Source organism: Notolabrus celidotus, chromosome 3 (assembly GCF_009762535.1).
Source record: "Notolabrus celidotus isolate fNotCel1 chromosome 3, fNotCel1.pri, whole genome shotgun sequence".
Taxonomy (NCBI): Eukaryota; Metazoa; Chordata; class Actinopteri; order Labriformes; family Labridae; genus Notolabrus; species Notolabrus celidotus.
The window spans coordinates 8,394,960-8,416,649 of record NC_048274.1 but is presented as its reverse complement, the minus strand read 5'-3'; the positions used below and the strand labels follow the sequence as shown (position 1 = coordinate 8,416,649).

The following is a 21,690-nucleotide window of genomic DNA, read 5'->3' as shown; positions in this document are numbered from 1 at the left end:
AAAAACAAGTGTAGTCTGGATAGCTAATTTCTCGGCTCAGGAGGAAACAGGAGATCAAGATAATGTGGAGCTATATATAATGCAGCACACAGGTAGTTTTCAGCAGTGTGTTTTCAGCCTTGGAATGCATTTATTCTATTTTTTTATAATCCCATAGTATTTGTCATATTTCCAAAAATGTTCACAGATTCATGGCGCGTCCGAGTCGTCATTTCCCTGCAGACAGTTTAAGGCAGAGCACATTCATTCCTAGTCTGCTGTCCTACATGAAGTAACAGAACATCATTCCTCCTGCTGGGCCATCCGTCAGCCCTCCAACATCGCCCCACGTTACATTAAATAAATGCCTGGCTTTTCTCAAGAGTCCACAGCAGCGTTATTAAACTGCCTACCTGTGTTACAATGATAGATCTCCTCCAAACCTCGGACCCCCGGCGAGCCCAGGTTACCCATAAATGCAGAACATAAAGAGATTGCTTGTGCGGACAACCGGTATAAGTAATAAAATCAGGCAGCACACAGCTGACTGCGTCTCTGTTTGGCTGGATGGTGACTGGAGGAGAAAGATAAGGAGACAGATGTGATCCTTGACTGTGTTTGACTGTAAGAGATACATCAATGACAAAGAGAATGCAATTATAAATCCTAATAATACGATTAACAATAAAGCTTCTTCTTGCAAAAAAATCCACCTCAACAGATATCTTCTCAAAAAGTTAGACTCCATGCGCCTTCCTTTACTTAATCGTGATCAAAGTGGCTGAAAATTGATGAAATTACTGAGCATCAACAAACGAGAGCTTGATAACAGATTGAGCGAAGATAGCCTCAAACGCTTCAGATCCAGTCAGTGTGGAATTAAGTTGTTATCCTTGAGATTCTTTCAGAAATCACGACCCATTTGGTGTTTAGTGTGGTCTTCATTTGAGGCTAGAGACACTTCTATGTATCTACATTCAGTATTTATGTATATAAAAAATTAGCAGAAGTGGACTGCTGTTCTCAAATCCCAAACATGACCCATTGCTGCCCCAAGAACTGTAGGTATTAACATGAACATGCTAACCACAGGTGTCAAACCAACTAGGATTACAAACATCAGAATTAAAGGTTCAACAAATGTCCACAATTTGATTTATACAGACAAGAACTGGGATCAAGTAGGATTTATCAGCACAGGTCTTCTCTTTCTCAGATTATAACTATGCAGGGTAAGAAGTGAGTAGGTGGGGAATGGGAATATAGCAAGAGGAACATATTCTTCCTATACTATAATCCATATGCTCTATTAGATGTATCCATACAAGTGGGCACCATGTAGCTGTTAGCGAGTAGGCTGTAGGCCCGCTTCTTCCCCTAACCCGGTTGTGCTCCCGACTGACACCTGCTCATGTAGTTGGCAGAAAACTGGACACTGTGAGTCTTAAATATGTTTCTATTCAGGTCTCTTGTTGCACTAAATCCACATATGACTACTGACTAATTGTCTCCAGAGATTATTCCTATGAGCCTGCTCCACATGTTGATATTCAGCTTGTTAATATTTTGTATCCATTCATATGACTGGGGGGACAGAGCCTTCTCAGTAGCCGCCCCCACCCTCTGGAACTCACTCCCCTCCCATATCCAAAACTGCTCTGACCCTTCAGCTTTCAAATCTCTTTTAAAAACTCACCTTTTCAAGTTAGCTTTTAATTTGTGATTGTACTGTTGTTTTGTTTGATCTGCGCTCCTTGCTTGTATTTATTTTAACAGTTGTACAGTGTCTTTGAGTTTTTGAAAAGCGCTATATAAAATAAATGTATTATTATTATTATTATTATGATACGTGTTCAATACCGTCATCTATATGCATTGTGTTGCTGTGGAAAATACGATTTAGGGGGAACAACGTATTTAGCTGTGTTTTTGAAATAAGAAAACTCACATTTTTATTTAAAGCTAGGGTTGGTAGTCATGGAAAACTAGCATGAATTTGAATGTAGCATTTCCTCAGGACTCCATCTAACCCCTCCCCCCCTCCCCTCGGAGTTCCTCAAAAAGGACGCCCCCGCTCACATGCACGAGCGCCGCTGATTCGCAACCATATGATCGTTACTGATTCAAAACCGATCCTCAGAACATCGTGTGTTTTGCACTACAGCTAACGTCTCACTCAGCAGTAAGAAAACACCAAAACATTATGAAAGGGAAAGTTAAAAACACAAACAAACGTGAAATGTATGCGGAGGAGGCAGGCAGAACGGCAGGACGGGATTTGATTGGTTTCCTAATTTGGCTCCTGATGGCAGGGATTGGTTGGTGTTTTCCCAGGTTTACTCCGGCTGGAGATAGCAGCTTTTTTTCACTCTTTTTTAAGAACACCTTATGTATTGATTGCCATCAGGACATAAAGATTATTTTAACAAGTATAACAAAAAGTGTATCGATATCTGACTACCAACCCCAGCTTTAAGGATTTATCAATAAATGATTGTTAAAGTTTCCAAAGATCAATGACAAAGAATATCTAAAGTAGGCATCCCTAATCCATACTCACTGCAGACGCTACATTGATTTTTTTGCTGGTTTCTAAGTAAATAACACAGAAATGTTACAAGGCGCAACAATAGAGTCAACACTTTCAAGGCGAGGCTAAATCCACCAGCTTAATGCATATTGTAAAAAGCACTTATTGTGGCGGGCACAAAACAAACCAACAGGGTAAGTGGAACACATTAAATGAGCCTCATACATATTATAAGCAGCAACAAACCCATACAGTACGGGCTATAATCGATTAATTATGCAATAGCTGGCTGAGAGAAACTAGAGAGTCTAAATCTTCCTCTGCCTCACAGTCACAATCATGTCTGCTCGCCAATTTCCCACCAGGCCTCGGTGACAGGCCTGTGCAAGGCAAGTGTGATAATGGATGGTTCTAATGGTCAAGCCAGGACCGCACATTAGGACTCAGGTCGATTCTCAGTATTGCACACAGGAAGAGCAGCCAGCAATCAATGCTAGGCTAATGTGCGAAAGGGAGTAAGTTGAATGTCAGTGTTGCTGATCAATAACTATTCATTTTCACCGACCACATTTCCACAAATAGGACACTTAATATTGTGCGATTGGATAATTACCACGCCCAATTAAGGATGTGTGACACTAAGCGATGGATGGTGGATGGAAAACATCTGCCAAAAGGCGCTAATGGAGACACGCGCCAGACTCTGATCGACAGGCAGGAGATGGATCTTGATGTCTGCAAACTGTGGGACGCCAGCTAAACCTGCAGGAGTCAGATAATCCTCTCTCTACCTCCACAGCACCGCAGATAATGGATGTCCATCCTCTCAGATTCTGCTCTAACAGGAAAACTCTGCACCAAAGGGAAAAGGACAAAAGCACTTCACTGCATTTGTTTTTAACACTATATGTTGTTATGATTCATTCTCAGGTTTTTTCTCCTTTTACTGTTTTTTAAAGATAAATAACAGATCCTGTCTTCTGCAGAAAATAAGTCACACTCTTTCTTTCCACTAATACGGATAATGATAAATAATTCCTCTTTCAGCCGCCTCTCTTCTCGCCTCAGAGTCGAGCTGACTTAAACACACTTTGGGACCAAAGCAACAGAAGGTCAGTGCAGATTATCTTGTAGTGGGAAAGAGTGACATCTCAATCTCATTCCCTCCAATCCAGCTGAATCCAGCCAGGCTCCTGCTGATAATGTCAACATATTTCATTTTCATGACGCCGCAACACGCACACGCACACACACACACAGTGTCCGGTACTGTTGGCTATGATAGCATTCAAACATTTTAAACTATATGTAGCCCACTTAAGCCCAGAGGTAGACACACACTTTATGTATTTCATGCAGTGAAGGCCTTTTACTGTGTCTGAGAAATAGTCCTCAGGAAAAATAAAATATTATCCTCAGATGAAAGTCATCTCTCTTGGCCAACTTTAACGTTTTTCCTTGGATTAATCTTGATCCAATCCGTGCTGTGACCGTAAGGTGGGTTCAAACTGATATTCGATGCATAAATCACAGCATTATCTTCTCCTTGTATACATATCCGGTCATAACCTGAGGTCCACCGTCGAGGCTGAGGACTAAAGGTGAGCGAGCCTTTTCTGTCAGAGCCCCGACCCTCTGGAACAAACACCCTGAGGAGATCAGAGATATTTATCTTCTTTTAAAAAACTTTTTCTTTTTCGTGCTTTAACAGAAATATTATTTGAGCGCTTTTAATTCTGCTTTTAATTTGTTTTAGACAGTATCAATTGGCTGTCCTAAAAGTCGTATTTTAACGATCAATTATCGATCAATCATTAAAAAAAACCTAAATGTTTACCGTCAAAAACAATGACAAATGTAATTTTCCCCTGAATCAAATTTTCCTTCACAACACAATGTACACAACTGACAGTGTTGAATATCTACGGATCATATTGAGGTGTTCAAATGTTAAACACACTGATTATCAACATGTGGACCAGGCTCATAATCTCCACGGACACACAGTCATAAAAGGGAAGACTTCAACAAGGGAACTGAACAGAAACATATTTCAGACTCACAGTGTCCAGTTTTCTGTCTTCTCGTTCTTATTGAGAAAAATAAGCATATTTAAGTGGTCAGCTGTCAGCCGGGAGCGCAACCGGGTCATAATCAGTCTGGCGGCAGAGAAAAAAAGCGCTCATGGAGACCTGTCACTCAGCCGCAGCCCCAGCGTCTCCGCTGTGGGCAACACCTTCAGTCAGCTGATTCACATCGAAACATGCTTTAAACTTAAAACACCTCCCTGATAGCTGAATGTAATATGAAACCACATGATGTTTGTTCCACGTGATATAAAATCGAAACAAAACAATGTTTTTGAGTAAGTACTCTACTAATTGTTGACATCCCTCATCAAAATAAAAGCTGTATTTACAATAGTGGAGTGTCTTAGCAAGAGATAACAGACATCAGTTATAAATGCTGTGAATGTTGGCATAGAAGAGTAAATCAATGGAAGGAATAACAACATTAAGTCTAGATTTGATAGTATTCAGACATATATATTGAAGTGCCGTTTGAAATATAAGACTTCTTACGAATGAAATGACTTTGAAGATCTGCAGGGATGCTGCTGTGTTTATTTGGCCTCTGATATGTTGGATTACTGAAAACACTGATATAATGGAAAACACGCAGAGCTTGTTTGGGCACTTCAAAATGCAATTTTTATCTTTCTTTCATCTTTATTGACGCAAAAATGTCAGACTGACTTTTAACTTTTTGATCCAGGTAGTTCTTCCATCCATTAACCGGCATAAATACTAAGTGTAATGCAGCCTCCTCTGCAGTGATAGTGCTTTAAGAGGCTATATCCAAGAGATGCATAATAAAGCTAATGTCAAGGCTGCTTTCTACAGTATAATTCAAACAGCAACCAGAGAGATAATAGACACTTTCAACACGAGTCTTAATGGAGAATTTAATTGCTCCAAAGCCACCCACAACGTTATCTTTGACTTTATTTAACTTCCCACTTCACAAGAAAGTGTTTCTGAATGGCAATGAAATCGTTTTCAGTCAAAATGTCTCGGTCAATGACAAACCACTTTCATTACAATTTGGAAGAAAAATATATCTCAAGTCTACGTTTATAAAAGGAAGAATATATCAACAAATAATGCACAGTTTGAGAGTCAAAAATGTCAATATTTCTTTTCAAACTCTATTGTGAATGTGTCCAAGTCATAGCATTAGCTGCTCATGTTTAATGAAACGATCACAGTGAGTCAATGTTAGTCATTTTTTGGCTGCAAACAAACCGAAGCTGGTCAACAGCTTGCAAAGGCTGACCCTCCTAACAGGCTTTCATTGCACATAAAAGGCAGCCAAAGCATTTGTTTTCCTCCAATGGCTCCAGCAGAAGTGGACACATGTAGACTAATACTGCATTCTGTTATTCAGCTCTTTGGACAATAAGAAAAGGCTATTCCCGTGTTTTATGTCGGTGTGATTGTTCACCACGGCCTCGACCCCTCAGAGTTAATTGAATAGAAATAAAGAAAATCTATAGCGCAGCTCCCAAAAAAAATCTCCCATTTGTGCCAACTGCTGCAGTTTGGGCATGTGTGCCTTTTACTGCACAATCATTCATTCACTGGAAGCATTCAAATGAAAATGTGAGTGTTGGCCTGAGAGGGAAAACGTTTTCTTCTGTTCAAGGAAGACGCACAAAAGCCAGTTAAGCTGTTTACTTCAATAAGGATTTTTGTGGGGGTCTACTTTATGGGTACTTTGTGTGGTTCAGATGACAATATGATGCACTATTAAATGTGAAAGCTGCGATAACTCCTCATCACAACCCAAACTGATGCAGTATTTACAGCACTGCTTCTGCTGACTACACCAAGAACCCAATCTCACAATATGCTGGCCATTCAAGCTTATTCTTGCCCATGTCTGACACTAATTTGAGATGTATCAAAGCATCTTTTACAAATCTGTGTGAGTCACTTCCCATTCAGGCAACAGCTCCATTAGACCACTCTAACTCTTCTTTTCAGCATAGTTTCCTCCGCCATTCTCTTTTTTTCCTCTTAGCAGCTGAAGACGACGGGAGTAACATGCAAACCATCTCCACCAGTTGAATTTTCACAGAACCAAGTTGAGCTGTGCGGATTTAATGCATGCCAAATGGAGTAACAGCCCCCACACATCAGATTTATCTCTGTCGTGCTGAGCAGAACTGACAGTGTGAGAAACTGAGCAGGCAAAGGTTGACTGGATGTGTGACAGGGAGAGAGTTTTTCTCACTTACATCGGCACACGTTTTGATTGGTTTCACATTAACGAGTTGAAAGTTCTTCTGCTTTACATGATTTATTCTGAATTGTTGTTTTTGTTTCAGAGAAGTGGATAAAATTGCGTGAATTATACAAGATGTTTTTCTTGAGCACGAGCTCCGTGTTCACCGGCTCGTTCTACAAAAACATGATCCCTCTGATGTAATCTGGATGAAATAGAAAATAAGTTAGGTCTATTATGCTTGGAAGAAAATGGACGACTTTATTCATCTTGAACTTCAGCTTTGATTTGCTCTGAATACATTTTGATTGACCTTCCAGCACGGACGAAATTACAACCTACATACAAAATAAATACATAAAAGTCACTCTACCTGTGCAGGATGCTCACACCAACCTGTGATAAGTTCTGTTCATTGATAATTCATTTAGTTAGGTCCAATAAAAGAACCACATCCTCAAATGTGTCATCATGAAAGAGAAAGGCTGCTTTGTTTTGCAATTCTACCACCAGAGAACAAAAGTTAGGCCGCAGATGGCTGAGAGGATGCAGACAGTATGGTCTGTTTTATTTATATCACAGCTGTCCCAGTGAGGAGTTCAGGGGCCTCAACATGTAAAGCAGCACAACTCGAGTTTAAAAGACTGTGAGGAGTTTTGAAATAGTGTCACTCTCATACTGACGCCTGATGTAACCTATGAAGTGAAATAAGAGCAACAGTGACAGGATTGTTTTGTTTTTGTTTCTTTATACTGTAATACTATACTGTATTATTGTATCTTAAAGAGCTCATAGTGCCCTGTTACCCCTCTAGAACACTGCACTCCCAACATGCATACCTACTCATCATACCTGGAGTCTCTAAAAATAGTATGGGAGGTCGAGCCTTCAGTTATCAGGCACATCTTCTTTGGACTCATCTACCAGTCAGGGATGGGAGGCAGACACCCTCTCTACTTTTAAGAGTCAGCTCTAAACTTTACTTTCTGATAAAGCTAATAGTTGGAGCTGGCTCAGGCTTGGACCAGCTCTTAGTTATGCTGCTATAGGCTTAGACTGCCAGGGTAACTGACACACTGGGATCCTCTCTCTCTCTCTCTCTCTCTCTCTCTCTCTCTATCTCTCCTCTGTCTGCCTTTCACTTACTTTAACTCTCCCTATCCCAATAAAGTTACTAACCATACACCTTTCTGGAGTCCCTGAGCTCCCTTTTCTTGCAGGTTCCTCTGGATCTCTACTGCTGTGGACGTGCCAGACTCCAGCTGCTACAACTACTACTATCCGTCTCTCCACTATCATCTCCCACTATTCCTCTCTCCTACACGGTCTCATCATGTGTGTGTCTAACATGAGTCTGGTCCTGCTGGAGGTTTCTGCCTGTTAAAGGAAGTTTGTCCTTGCCGCTGTAACTTGCTAAATGCTGCAAAGAGCTCTGCTCATGGTGGATTAAGATGAGATCAGACTGAGTTCTGTCTGTAAGATTGGACTGGATCTTATCCTGTCTTGAAGTTGGGTCTTTGTTAATAATAGAACATAGAGTACGGTCTAGACCAGCTCTGTTTGGAAAGAGTCTTTATTGGTTACATTAAAATGTACTTTGATTTAAATGATAATGTTTCCTCAAACAACACTCATCTGAATCTTGTCCACAGAGCAGCCTGCTGTGTTCTTATTTAAACCCTTGCATGTGGTCTGTAAGAATGAGTGTGTGTGTAACTGTCAGTCCTTCGTGTTAAGTGATTGTGATCTGAGAGAGATGAGAGTGTTTGTAAGCCGCACACACTGTTGTGACATTCAATCACTCTGACGTGGAAAATGACTCATTGTGGGTGTTGAGGAAGAGAACTGGGGGGAAAAACTGTGCCTCCCACAGGGAGAGGAGTGAGGATCACAGATCACTGACACATATCAGCTCGCTCATATCGGACTGATCTGATCATGCGGTTGCAACGCTGTTGACACTGGTTGGTTTTTGGTTCCAGATGGTTATCTCAGTGTTGTTCTCAGCTTCTGCAGCTCAAGAAATTGGATCAATTTCATTCCTCTTGTTTTGTAGTCAGGTCTGTTATTCATTCATTCTCCTCTAAATTTAAATATTCTGGTTAAAAGACAGCGTATAAAAAGATTTAGCCTGGGTCAAAAAATCTGCATGCTAATCAGGGGAAGGACATTTGGTGCCAAATCTAGTTGCGTGTTCCGTTTGAGATGTTCATGCATCATGCCAGAGCACTCCAAGCGATGAAATTACTAAAATTCAATATGCAGGCGGTGGAAATCTTGCGGGTGAAGACATCTCGTCAGAAAGAGAGGTCAAAGAAAAATGTAAAGAGTCACTCAGGCTAACAGGAAGGCCACAAATCCATGACTGAAATTGCCACACAAAGCGAGGTGCAGGGGATGGTTCAGTGCCACGTCTTGTTGAACCTTGAAAATGTGTGGGCTGCAGCGCCAAAGGACCCTACAAGGCTCCACTACTGTCGACTAATGAGATGGAAAGAAGGCCACAGAGAGCAAGTATGCAAAAAAAATGGATGATTGAATCGTGGAAAGCCTTTGTCACTTTCAACATCTGTGATTTTTGTTGCACAACGTTGCTGTAAAGTGAGGTTTGCTGTAAAACCTGTCCTGGATATATCCTGCAGCGCCCAGGAGCAAACCAGTGCCGGTGCTGTAACTCTGCAAGAAGTGCTTCTTGGCGCTGATTAGGTCTTTTAAAGCCAACTGAGCATCATTTAAATGCTACACCATCCTCACACTGGCCAGGGGCATCCCTTCATGGCCACAGTCGAGCCTTTTTCTAAAGGATTCTGCAAGCAGGATAATGGAGCATGTTACAAAGCGCTCATTATTTCCTGAGGCGGCCAAGAAAATGACAATGACGTCAGTCCTCTCCGCTGGCCTTCACCAGAGTTTAACTCAATAAAACAGCTTTGGGGAGAGGTAGAGTGAATGAATGGCCAACACCTGAATCCAACGGGAAAATCTGTGAACTAACGCCTTACAAGAGAATCTATTCACACAAAGCTAGCAGAGGAAGGAGGAAATATCTGAAATATTTATGTTGAATGCTTTTTAATTGAAAGAAATCACAGTGTCATGATTATAGTAGGAATATTTTCGTATCATTTAATTATTGGTAAGGTTAAAAAATTGAGAAATGGAGGGCTGTAACTTGGAATATATTTTCTTAGGGGTTCTATCAGTTATTTAAAATGATCTAATGATTGTGGAGTCTCTTAACTTTTAGAAATAGTGCAACTATGACCATCATAATTTCATTTCATTGTCAGACACCTTCGTATCTTAAAGAGCTTATAGTGCCCTGTTACCCCTCTAGAACACTACACTCCCAAAATGCGGGCCTGCTCATCGTACCTAAAGTCTCTAGAAGTAGTATGGGAGGTCAAGCCTTCTGTTATCAGGCACCTCTCCTTTGGAATCATGTACCACTCAGGGTCCAGGAAGCAGACTCCCTCTCTACTTTTAAGAGTAGGCTTCAAACTTTCCTTTTTGATGAAGCTTAGTTAGAGCTGGCTCAGGCTTGTACCAGCTCTTAATTATGCTACTATGGGCTTAGATTGACACACTGGGATCCCCTTTCTTCCTCCCATCACTTACTTTAACTCTTCCTGTCCAATTAAAGTTACTAACCATACACCTTTCTGGTGTCCCTGAGCTCCCTTGTCTCGTAGGTTCCTCTGGATCTCTACTGCTGTGGACGTGCCAGACTCCAGCTGCTATAACTACTACTATCCGTCTCACCACTATCATCTCTTCATCTCCCGCTATCTATCCCTCTCTCTAACACGGTCTCAGCAGATGTGTGTCTAACATGAGTCTGGTCCTGCTGGAGGTTTCTGCCTGTTAAAGGAAGTTTGTCCTTGCCACTGTAACTTGTTAAATGCTGCAAAGTGCTCTGCTCATGGTGGATTAAGATGAGATCAGACTGAGTCCTGTCTGTAAGATGGGACTGGATCTTATCCTGTCTTGATGTTGGGTCTTTGTTAATAATAGAACATAGAGTACGGTCTAGACCTGCTCTGTTTGGAAAGAGCCTACAGAAACCATTTGTTGTGATTTGCGCAATACAAATAAAGTTTATTTAAAGTGAAGACATTATAGAACTCACTAAAATCCCAAAGGTGTTAAAACTCACAGCTACACATGACAGAGGAACGCAGCCAATTCTCACAATTAAGGAGAAAGAAGCAGATGGTTTCTGGCATTTCATTTTTAAAAAACACTGAAATGAAAATTGAAAAAAGTCACAGCGAAGAAAATCACACGAGGGAGAAAATGTCCAGTTTGGACAGATGTGCTTTAATGCAGACTGCATGTGGAGAGCCGATGGGACTCAGCCAATTTCAGAGAAAAATACTGATTGCTGATGTATCATTTAAATGTGAGACCTATTTTGGGATATTTGTGAGCTCAGTGAGAATATGTCAGTCTGTATTTCACAGCAAGCAGCCGTCGTCTCAGCTGTACTGTAAAAGTAACAGCTAATACCTGAGGCGTGTGAACAATATGTTGTTTATGGTCATCATTTCTCAGAGAATAGGAGTTTTATAACATCGCTCTACAAACCACAGAGAGCTCTTTTATGTCAGCACTCTGATGCAGACCTGGAACAGTCAGTCTGATCATTTAAGCTGAAGGACTTTTTATGTTTTTATCTGAGGCTAAACAAGGGTCCAGTGAGAAGCTATGTTTTTTAATGATAATGTCACTTATTGTGCGATAAATCACACCCACAATTTAACCTCAAAGAGTAAAAAGCTGTCCTCTTCATCTGTGGCCGTGACAAACATCAAGCTGCTGCAGCCATGTTTGCCGTCTGTGTATCAGCCTTTTCCATTATTTCTCATCCATTATCACTGAAGGTCAGCACACAACATCAGCCTGAGTAGAGGCAGACACTTGTTCCTGTTGGGCGACTCAGATTTTCACCGGTTCACCTGACGTGTTTCCGTGTGTGTGTGCGGATGCTTGCTTGTGTATAGATGTGGTTGTGGGAGTGCAGACTATAAAGAAAGAGGGGGAGGTGAGAGCTTTTGCAGCAGACATACACAGAGTTTTTTTTTACTCTCCGGCAGGGCAGGCAGGCAAGCAGAGAGGAGGGATGATGGCAGAGCAGTGCGTGGGTCTGTCAGGCTGCTGATGCACATCTAAGGATGACCTTGGAGGTCTGAGGATGAAGGCTGAGTGAAATTTTCAGAGGACATCAAGAGCAAGGAGACCAAACCTGCCTGTCATATGTCACCGTGCTGACAAGTGGTGTGGGTCACGCAAAGTCTGCTTTCATGTCAAGCCACAAACTGAAATATACAATTCAGTAAGAAATAAAAGGGAACATTTCAGTCATAATCAATTCAAAGTGCTTCTTGTCTGAACAGCGAGAGAGACAACATTTCTAACCCTGGTAAATTTTTTGACCCAAGGGAAAAGGGTGACTCATGTTTTTGTGAGTGAAGTGGTTTCAAACAGTTACAGCCTCTTTGTACCCACTTTCAGACACAGAATGGTGCAGCATGGTAGCTTAATTGAATTAAAGTATTGAATACAACTCAGGCTACACGATACATGTTTTCAGAGCCAAGCTTAGTGTGTGACTCAACGGATGGTAATATCCGCCTACGGATTTGGTTACACTGAAATAGTGTAGCTATGGTTTTTAGGGGGATGCCTTTAACCTTCCTGTCGTGTTCGGGTCAAATCTGACCGATTTAAAACTTAAAAACTCATAAATATTGTGTTTTACATGTGATTGCCTCAAGGCCTCTTTATATCCTTCACATTGTGCACTTGAAGATATAAAAGTGATGAACACCACTTTCATTGGATTTTGAGTGTTTTTTATTTTACTTTTAGAAAAAGATTTTTTGGTGCATTTTTGTCTCCATGGATAGGACAGCCAAAGAGAGACAGGAAAAGTGGGGAGCATAGAGAGGGGGAGGACATGCAGCAAATGTTCAAGGCTGGAAACAAACCCATGACCTCTGCAACGAGGACTATAGCCTCTGTATGTGGGGCACTTAGACCACTAGGCCACCAGAGCCGCAGATTTTGAGTGTTTTAATCAACCTTGTTACACCTATGGTGCTCCCGGTTAAAAGTGACCGTAGGAAATTAATGGGTATCCAGATTACATTCATCCATCAGATGAGAAAACATCCCCATACACACCAACCCAACACACACACTTTAAGTAGAACCACTTCAGAATCTCAGATCATGAGTTATATTCTCAAGAAACTCAGAATTTTTGAATGCTGCCTCCTCTATGAAGGATGAAGAATGTCATTCATGGTGGAAGACCATCTCAAGAGTGACATCCTCTCATTTTCATTCAACTTTTCATGACAGTAAATCAGTAAAGGAAAGCTGCTGCACTGTTTTAAGACTCAGGCTTGCAGCAGAGTAATAGAGTCCAGTCGATACAGCCTGGAAAGCGTCTCCTTTGTAGCTCACAGAAAGCAAATTAAGAGGTGGAGACCAGTAGCAGGAAGAGGGTAAGTGTTGATTGGTTGCTAGGACATGGCAGAATAAAGCTGTCTTCATAAAAGGTTCAGTATCTGGGCTTATTGATAGAGCAGAGTTTTGGTATGAGGACTGCGTGTCTGACCATGGGCTGATTATTAAAACAGTTCACACAATGATGTGTGCTTGCCCTTTTCATGGTTCATTAACACAATGAGATGTCCTTCCACATGCAAGCCGCAGTTCATTAAGCCAGCCATTAAATCATGCACGGTATGAGGGAATGATTGAAAAACAGAAATGTGCCAAAGGAGATAATGACAACTTACTGTGGTTAAAAAGCTGGGCTTAAAAAAAGACACACCTGCGAGGGAAATGATAAAGAAAATGCAAGGTTTCTATTATCTTACACTAAAAATGTCATTATGTTTACTGTGGCAAATCAAAAAGCAATTGCATTTCTTTTTTCATGCAAGCATGCTCGGAGTCAGAGCCGGAAAGAAATACAAAGCAGACACACACACACACACCCACACACACACACACACACACAACGTAATGTGTGTATTTCATCTGAAACCGAATCCAATCTGAGCTGTGGCCATATGTTAATACACAGATATTAATCTGCATGCTTTCATCTGTCTGCTTTGAGGCTTACCTGTGTGAAAGGTTCACATTTTCTTATTTGTAGCTCGAACACACACTGACAAAAAATTATGTTGTTCCTTGTACTTGAACAATGACATGAAAACTAAAAAGAAAAATCCCTAGAGTGTGGAAAGAAGTTGGTGTTCAGGTCGTGCAGCATGTCTGTGAACTAAAATGTTTTTTTTCCTACTGATTGATTCTAAACAAGAAAATACTCATGCATATCATCAATATCTGTTATTGAAAAGTGCAAATATGAATCCAGACTATGTTGGGGTTTTAGAGCTGTGCAGCGGTTTTGCAGAAACAGAATTAAGATAACTTATTTGAATGGATTGAGACTAATAGATTCTTATTTGTTTTCATAATAGTAATAATAACCTTTATTTATATAGCACATTTATACATAATGTTTAAGAAGGTATAAAAATCATTCCCGAGTTTAGGAGCATGGGCTGCAAAAGCCAGAAAGCCCTGATGGCCAAATTCCACGAGATCCGTGTCCGGTCCGTCACTGCTCCATCTGATAGGTTTCCATTCTAGACAATGTGTTAACTTCCACTGGATCCGCTCTGTCGCGTTCTGGCTGTTCCTCTGATCCGGCAGGTCGGAGCCCTCCGGATCAGATATGCAAGACTTCTATTTCTGCCAGATGCCAGAGCACAGTGCATCAAACTCAACAGAGCAGATGGAGCGGGACAGGAAGTCAGTCACCAAATCAAAATGAAAACATCCGGTTAATTTTCAAAATAAAACACTGTGTTATCACCAGATCGTATTTCACTTAACTACAACAACAAACCGTCATGATGAGCGGAGCCAGGCCTGGAGTCAACAGGTTTCAGCTACAGTAAAGCACTGATAACTCTTTAAACTCTGATAGTAGAAATAAAACTACAACATGTACTGTATCTGCCTGAAGCGGAAAGACGTTGTAGAAGTCTCTGTATTTTAGATCTTCACAGTTTAGGGGTCATTGGCCGAATGTACTCAATATTTTCACGACCCCACCGGCTATTCTGTGAAACTTCTGCTGCTTAACTTGTGCTGGAGAGACCTGAATCTGATCCAAGGTCAGATGCTCTAAGAACTGCAGTCTCAAAGGTAGACTCACATTTATTCTGAAATCTAAAGTAAAAACTTTAGAGTAGAAGCATCACAACCAGAAACATTGATTACAACTTATCCTTTCTGGGCCTGAGTATGAGCCGTGTGCATGTTTCCTTGGTAACATCAGACATATTTCTGTTATCATGCGTTGCCTGTTTTATGTCACATGCTAATATTTTTTTCTCAGTTGGATTAAGGTTACCTTGACATGCCCTAGTTTACTAAACTACCTTAAACAACTTATTAACCCCCCTGCCTCCCACTCATCCACAGTTAGCTTGAGCTTCTCTGCAGGATCTCTTTATATAATCAGTCTCCTGTGACTCATCAACAACGCCTCTCCTGTTTGCTGTGGGCTGATCAGAACTCACAGATAATCATGCACCTTTCTGCAGCCCGGCCTGCTCTGAGATATTGGAGATTATATATGGGAGTGACTTCTTAAGAAGTTGTTTTTAAAAAACCTTGAATGAGGAGGTAATGTGGGCGAATTAAAACTACATTGGGCTTTTAAAGACGATCCCTCTGACACCTGTTCATACCTTTATTCTGTCACGGTTGGATTTCTGTGATGTTCTTTATTCAGGTCTGTCACAGGCTTCTGTTCAACTGTACTATTGAATTCAAATTTGTATTAATAACTTTTAGAGCTCTACAAAATCAGGCTCCTCAGCATATCATTGACCTTCTAAGATCCGTGTCCGGTCCGCCTCCAATTCGCTGCGATCCGGAGCAGGGCCACCGGACAGCTGGAGTCATGTGACCGAGTTTTTCCCGCAGTAATAACTGAATCAAGGATTCTCCTCCTCCTCTCCTCATCCATGTTGTCTTAATGGTCCTCTGAAAACCTCTGACCTGTTGACTCCAGGCCTGGCTCCGCTCATCATGACGGTTAGTTGTTAGAGTTAAGTGAAATACAATCTGGTGATAACACAGAGTGTTTGATTCTGAAAATTAACCGGATGTTTTCATTTTGTTTTGGTGCCTGACTTCATGTCCCGCTCCATCTGCTCAGTTGAGATTGATGCGTTGTGCTCCGGCATCCGGCAAAAATAGTCTTGTGTATCTGATCCGGAGGGCTCCGACCTGCCAGATCAGAGACGCAGCCGGAACAAACAGAGCGGATCCAGTGGAAGTTAACACATTGACTAGATTTGGCTGTAAATGTAGTTTCGTGTATCTGTCAGATATTTTTTAAGTTACTGCTTCAGGACTCAAGAGTTATCTGACAAGGTCTGAAGTCAGACTGTAGTTGGTTTAAAGTACACAAAACGAGAAATTCACTAAGAATGAATTGCAGTTTATGCAACATTTAACCCTTTGCACTTTGTCTGAAAATTAGATGATGTTTTCTATTTTAATGCAGGTTCAGCAGACGCAAAAGCAACGCAATCATTCAGTGAATCAGGCTCCGAGTCTGCAGCTGCTTCAACTTTTTTTCTTCTTCATGAACAACACTAGGAAGAGTCCTCACCTCCTTAAAGAGCCATGGGGTTGATATTTCTGTATTTAATTAATATTAAAAATAAAGAAAGCATTCATCGCTCCTTTCCTGACTTATTTAACAAACACAAAAATCTTTTATGTAAAAAAAAAAGATCTGTCTGGATTAGACAGAATTACTTTCAGAGAAAAGCTGAATTAAATGTTTCTTCTTGTTATCAAATCCTTTGCCCTATCAGCTCTGGACCCCCTGACAGCAGATGGTGTTATATTCTGAAAATCTCTGGCAGCCACCTCATCTGTCTGCTGATGACAGGAGCCATTTTACTAATGCACTCATGAATGCTTCCTGTTTCATGCAGTGTCCTTGGCGATCTCCTCCGTCGTCTCCAGCTGCAGAGGAGGGCTTCGGATTTTAGGTGGAGTCCTTTAAAGATGGTGCTGATTTAATTTCCTAACACCGACAGCTCCATATACACTTTGTATAATTTGTATGTTTATGCTTTTGGTATTCTGCATTTTCAGCACCAGCAACCAGTCAGCCGTGCAGAAATGGGACACTCAGAGTACGTTGGATGCTGCTGCTCTTCTTTGGTCTTCCTGGTTCCTGCAGCGTTCCTGTCCGCACTCCGTCACGAGGCCTTTCAATAGTTTTCGACCCCTTCAGCTCCAATTATTCTCCCTCCATTTGCTTCCACCCAGCTACATTTTTCCACTCCAAATGGCTTCCCCGCTGTCATTACTGTAGATCCTCTTGTCATTCAGCTTGATGGCTCACATGTGGACGAGGTGACTGATGGAAGCCCCCCACATGAACCTTTATCCACTCTGCATGCCGCTCTGACTGCACGGGGATAAAGCCTGTGCAGGTGAGTGTGGATCAGCAAATCATATTCACTTGTGCGATTGAATGTGAGAGCAGCTTTTACTGTTTGCCTCCGCAAGTCCATTGAGTTTCTGATGAGGCTTTTTAGTGTGTTGTTGACCTTGTACACTAAAGTCTTCCCAAGGATCTATAAGCAGTGATTCTTTATGCTTTATGGCCATTCATCCACACTTCACCTGGGCAATCTGGTGGAAATAAACACCATGACAATAAGGTTTCGCTTTAGAGGATGTACTTTGTGGTGCTATTGATTCTCTGGTATTATTGTGTTACACAGAGAGGTGTATCCAGCACCTGTCTATATAATGCAATACAACAACAACAACAACAACAACAACAACAACAACAACAACAACAACAACAACAACAACAACACAAGCTGTAGCCTCTAAAGTGCTTATAGTCAACACTCTGGATTCTTCTCAACCAAGCATTCAATCCTAAAGATTCAATGCAGGATTCTTTTATAAGATGGTATTCATAATTTTCACGTGATGTCACAAACTTATGCCTGAGAGGAGATGTTTCTGAAGTGGTTCTCCTTAAATTTATAAGGACAGATTTTAAGATTCTGCAGTCACAGAAGGCTCAGTTTGAGCTAAACGCTAACATGGCAATGCTGCAACGCTCCAATGTGGTGCAGCAGGTTTATCGGTTAACCACCTTCAGCATCTTAAATTAGCATTTTGTTATGCTTCTCATATTTTCACGTGACATCACTCACTTATGGACCCGCCCACCTGGAGGGCAAAAAAGGCTTCCTACGGGGAAATGTGCTCTCTGTGTTTAAACACTTTTTTAAATACCTGACTGTTGTTGTTCAATTACAACGAGGAGATAAGCTCGGGTTCTGCTTCTTAAGAATCCCATCTGAGAAAAAAGATCCTGAGAGGAGGAGATGTGGATTCATTCTATTAGACGCTCTGCTGTCTCTGCTGGGGAAAAAAACAAGGATCAAAGTCCACACGTCTTTGAGCGAACATCTCATTAACAGTAAGTTGTAGTAAACAAAGAATATTTTAATTAATGTATTTTTAGTCAATGTCATTCTGACACGGTCGTGTGCGTGGACTGATGGAAACAACTCCAGCAGTAACTAGCAAACCGGCTTACGCTAGCTTAGTAACAACGTCTCTGTTTTCACATCTGGACACTTTTATCCTGACAGTCTGGTGATAAAGTGGTCTGAGGTAAGGTGAGGAGAAGGTTCATATTTAGAGTCGAGGCTTGACGGTAAACTTTGGGGAGGGAGAGACGGATCCAAACACATTTATCTGTCTGTACTTTTAGAGGCTTTCATCCTGTTGGTGGTGTAAAGGGAAGGATTCTTGTTTAGAGGAATGTAAACATCACCAACGTGAAGTTCTGGTGATATAAATTTGTCTTATTCTGAAGAGATGGACGATTAACAAGCCCCTACTGCAGCTCCACGGAGTGCTCAATGGAAGACGTCATTTTACTCTTTATGACCTCCAGGCTTCACGCTGGTCACATGACTGAAAGTTATGATGTAGTTAAGGATAAAGTACATTTCAAAATGTCAAAAGGATGCAAAACCTTGTCTCAAAGAATCAAACTGTAGGGCTGTTATGTTGACATCAGGATGTTTTTGTACTGTTCCTTTCATGCTAGTCTATATTCTACTCCACAATAAATTTTGAATATTGCACATTTTGCACAAACTACTCTGCAGAACTATTTATTTACTAGTCCATTTATAGTCAAGTACAGCCAACTGTATGATAACAACACATTAATGCACACTTCACCGTGCAGTGCAGATATGTTTCTTACACCACGATGTAACTCGGCTCGGTGTAGTGACAGCACTGACTCGGTGCTGTGGGGTCTCTGGTGTTGTGTCTAACCCCCTGCTGAGATTTGCTTGTGTGTTGAAACACATGCCTCTTCAGCATCAGGACTTTGATGTGTGATGGTAGACTCCATGTTGGATGGTAGCTGGGTGGTGAAATTCCCCAGTGGGAGTCTTTCATGATCAGTAATGTGCTGCCTGTCAGGGTGGGAGTCTGCTGGTGGTAACTGGTTTATTTGTGCTTTTTGGCGTTCATTCAGCACAACAGATGGTTTGAATGCATTCAGGGCCCGATGGATCCTGCTGTGGAAATTGCATTCAACTGGTTTTGGGTCAACTAGCGAGGAGAATCAGTGCTACTTTATTACTCTTTCAAACATGGTTTTTACAGAACTCCAATCCAAGGCTCTACTTAAGCATCAGCTGCTAAAGCCTTCATTCATATTAGTTCACAGCTTCTGGATATCAAAGAATCTGACATTCAACTGACAAACAGCCACCAAGATGGAGTACAAATTAAATGCATTTCTGTTCTCCTGTTCAAAATGAGGAGCTACTGCAGCTGTGATCAAGGATCAATATCTGATATGCTGCTTTTCTCTACAAGTACTTTTTCCAGCAGTGAGAGAGCTCTCTTCAGGATTTTTAGTATGTGTTTACAAAGGTTTTGAACTCTACGGATGTGTCTACTACATGCTGAGGGTCGTAGGACTTGATTGGAGAAAAACCCTAGGACTGTCGTGGAATTTTCATAGTCTTATATATGTATGTTAGAATGTTAGACTTGTATCTTTCAAGTCTGAATGTCAGGGGCAGAGTAACTTTCTTCCAATGTCATCCGAAGCTACTGGGTGATAGGTGAGACAGGGTCACTGTAGTAATCAAGGTCCTTCTCCCTGCTCCTGTCTTTATCTGTATGTGGTGACCGACTTAGTGTCTTCAGACTAGAGCACCACTCTTCTTCCCAATTGTTTTGTTTCTTATTGTCCAAATATGGGTATCTAACTTTAGTGTCGTCTTTGGGGATAAATATCACGCCTGAGGGATTGTCTGGCAGAATTGACTTGGCATTGCACTGCACTGTCCTGCCTGTGTGTTGTTATGCTATTTCTCCTTGATCAAGTTCAACATAAACTATTTTTGAAGTAAGCCATCAGAGTCTGCTGAGTCTTCTGTGTCCAGTGTCCAGTTTATTGATGAATTCCACCCAAAGGACTACTTCACTCAAATACGTATCCTGCGAATCGCCAAATTTGGACCTTAAATTTGTGCACTTCCTGTTGGGATTATATGATGACCATAATAGATTTTTTTGAGGTATTGGCATGATAGATATGGGGGAAAAAATCTTGCATGCAGGTTAAAGTAGCTTGAGGAGCTTCACTTTTAAGTCATTAGGGGGCGCTATGGAGCAGGTTTTCACGCAAAAAACAATGAATTCATACATTTTCACCATGTCTGCATTTTGATCAGAGTTTGGTGAGTTTTGGGCCAGGATGAGACATGCAAATTTGGGGATAAAGAGGCAGAAGAAAGAAAGACAGAATGAAGAAGAAGAAAAATCTTTAGGGTTTCAATGGGGCTACGCCGTCTATGCGTGGTACGGTGCCCTGAAGTGCAAATCACAGTGGCAAAACAGAAAACACAACAACAAATAAGACGCGACAATGGAAAACAACGTTTTTCTGATTTGTCATTGTGTTTTCCAATTGGCCGTTGTTCTGTGAAAAGGTTCAAGCTGCATTTTATTTTATCTTTCACTTGAGTTTCTATCATAACAGCTTTTTCTTCAATTTGTCATTTAAAAAATTCTAATGCATTCTACCTTTATTCTACAAACCAACCCACAGTGTAAAATGAAGAAATGCTATGCGTACTGCAACCTCTTTTTTCAAGCCTGACCTACAAAAAAGCAATCTACTTTTATTTTCTAGTTACGGCTGCTCACCGTGCTGTTTGTGCAAAGTATCATCCACCTCAGGCGTTTGCAGAGCGTCTGATACAGTTTGAAGGTATTATGGTTGAACCATCTTGAGACATTCAAGTCTCTGAAGAATCATTTCTTAATAAGTTTATTGTAATAATTCAATGGAGTGATAAACAGACAGCCTTACTGGTCGGGATATAACCGTAAAAGCTCTCTGGTCAGAAGCTCATGAGACACACCACTGGAAAAGGTTTGGATCCATTATTACCGGCACAAAGGAGGGCAGGAGTCGCAGCAGGTGACCTAATTTGATCTCCTACTGTAATGAGGATAAAGATATTTCTAATAGGCACAGCAAAGCATTACAGGGCCTGTTAGGGGGACTCCAAACGGCTCCCAGTGATGGGCCTATTACTGGATATGTCCCACAAAGTGGTCTGATGTAATTTTCTTTCCCTCAGATCCCTCATTTAGAGCCTGAACGTACACAGCAGTGTAAATTATGACAGAAAATTATCACCTGACATTAGATAGAGGGGGAGTTCTGCAACAGATACATGCAACAGCTACATGAAGTCATTTTA

General features: G+C 41.2%; 1 protein-coding gene across 4 annotated transcripts in view; it reads right to left on the bottom strand.

The window, feature by feature from the left end:
• The window catches only part of gpc5a (glypican 5a), a 175,906-nt gene that overhangs the window by 35,330 nt on the left and 118,886 nt on the right, over positions 1-21,690 (bottom strand). Inside the window, exon 9 of one of the 4 annotated variants that reach the window (XM_034680643.1) lies at positions 16,843-17,551. The exons of 1 other annotated variant lie outside the window; for it this stretch is intronic. In XM_034680643.1, the coding sequence (XP_034536534.1) occupies positions 17,511-17,551 (41 nt within the window). In that variant the 3' untranslated portion in view covers positions 16,843-17,510. Of the gene's footprint in view, positions 1-16,842; positions 17,552-18,181; positions 18,302-21,690 lie in introns of those variants that run through there. 2 more of the 4 variants (XM_034680645.1, XM_034680644.1) reach the window with 2 other exon arrangements.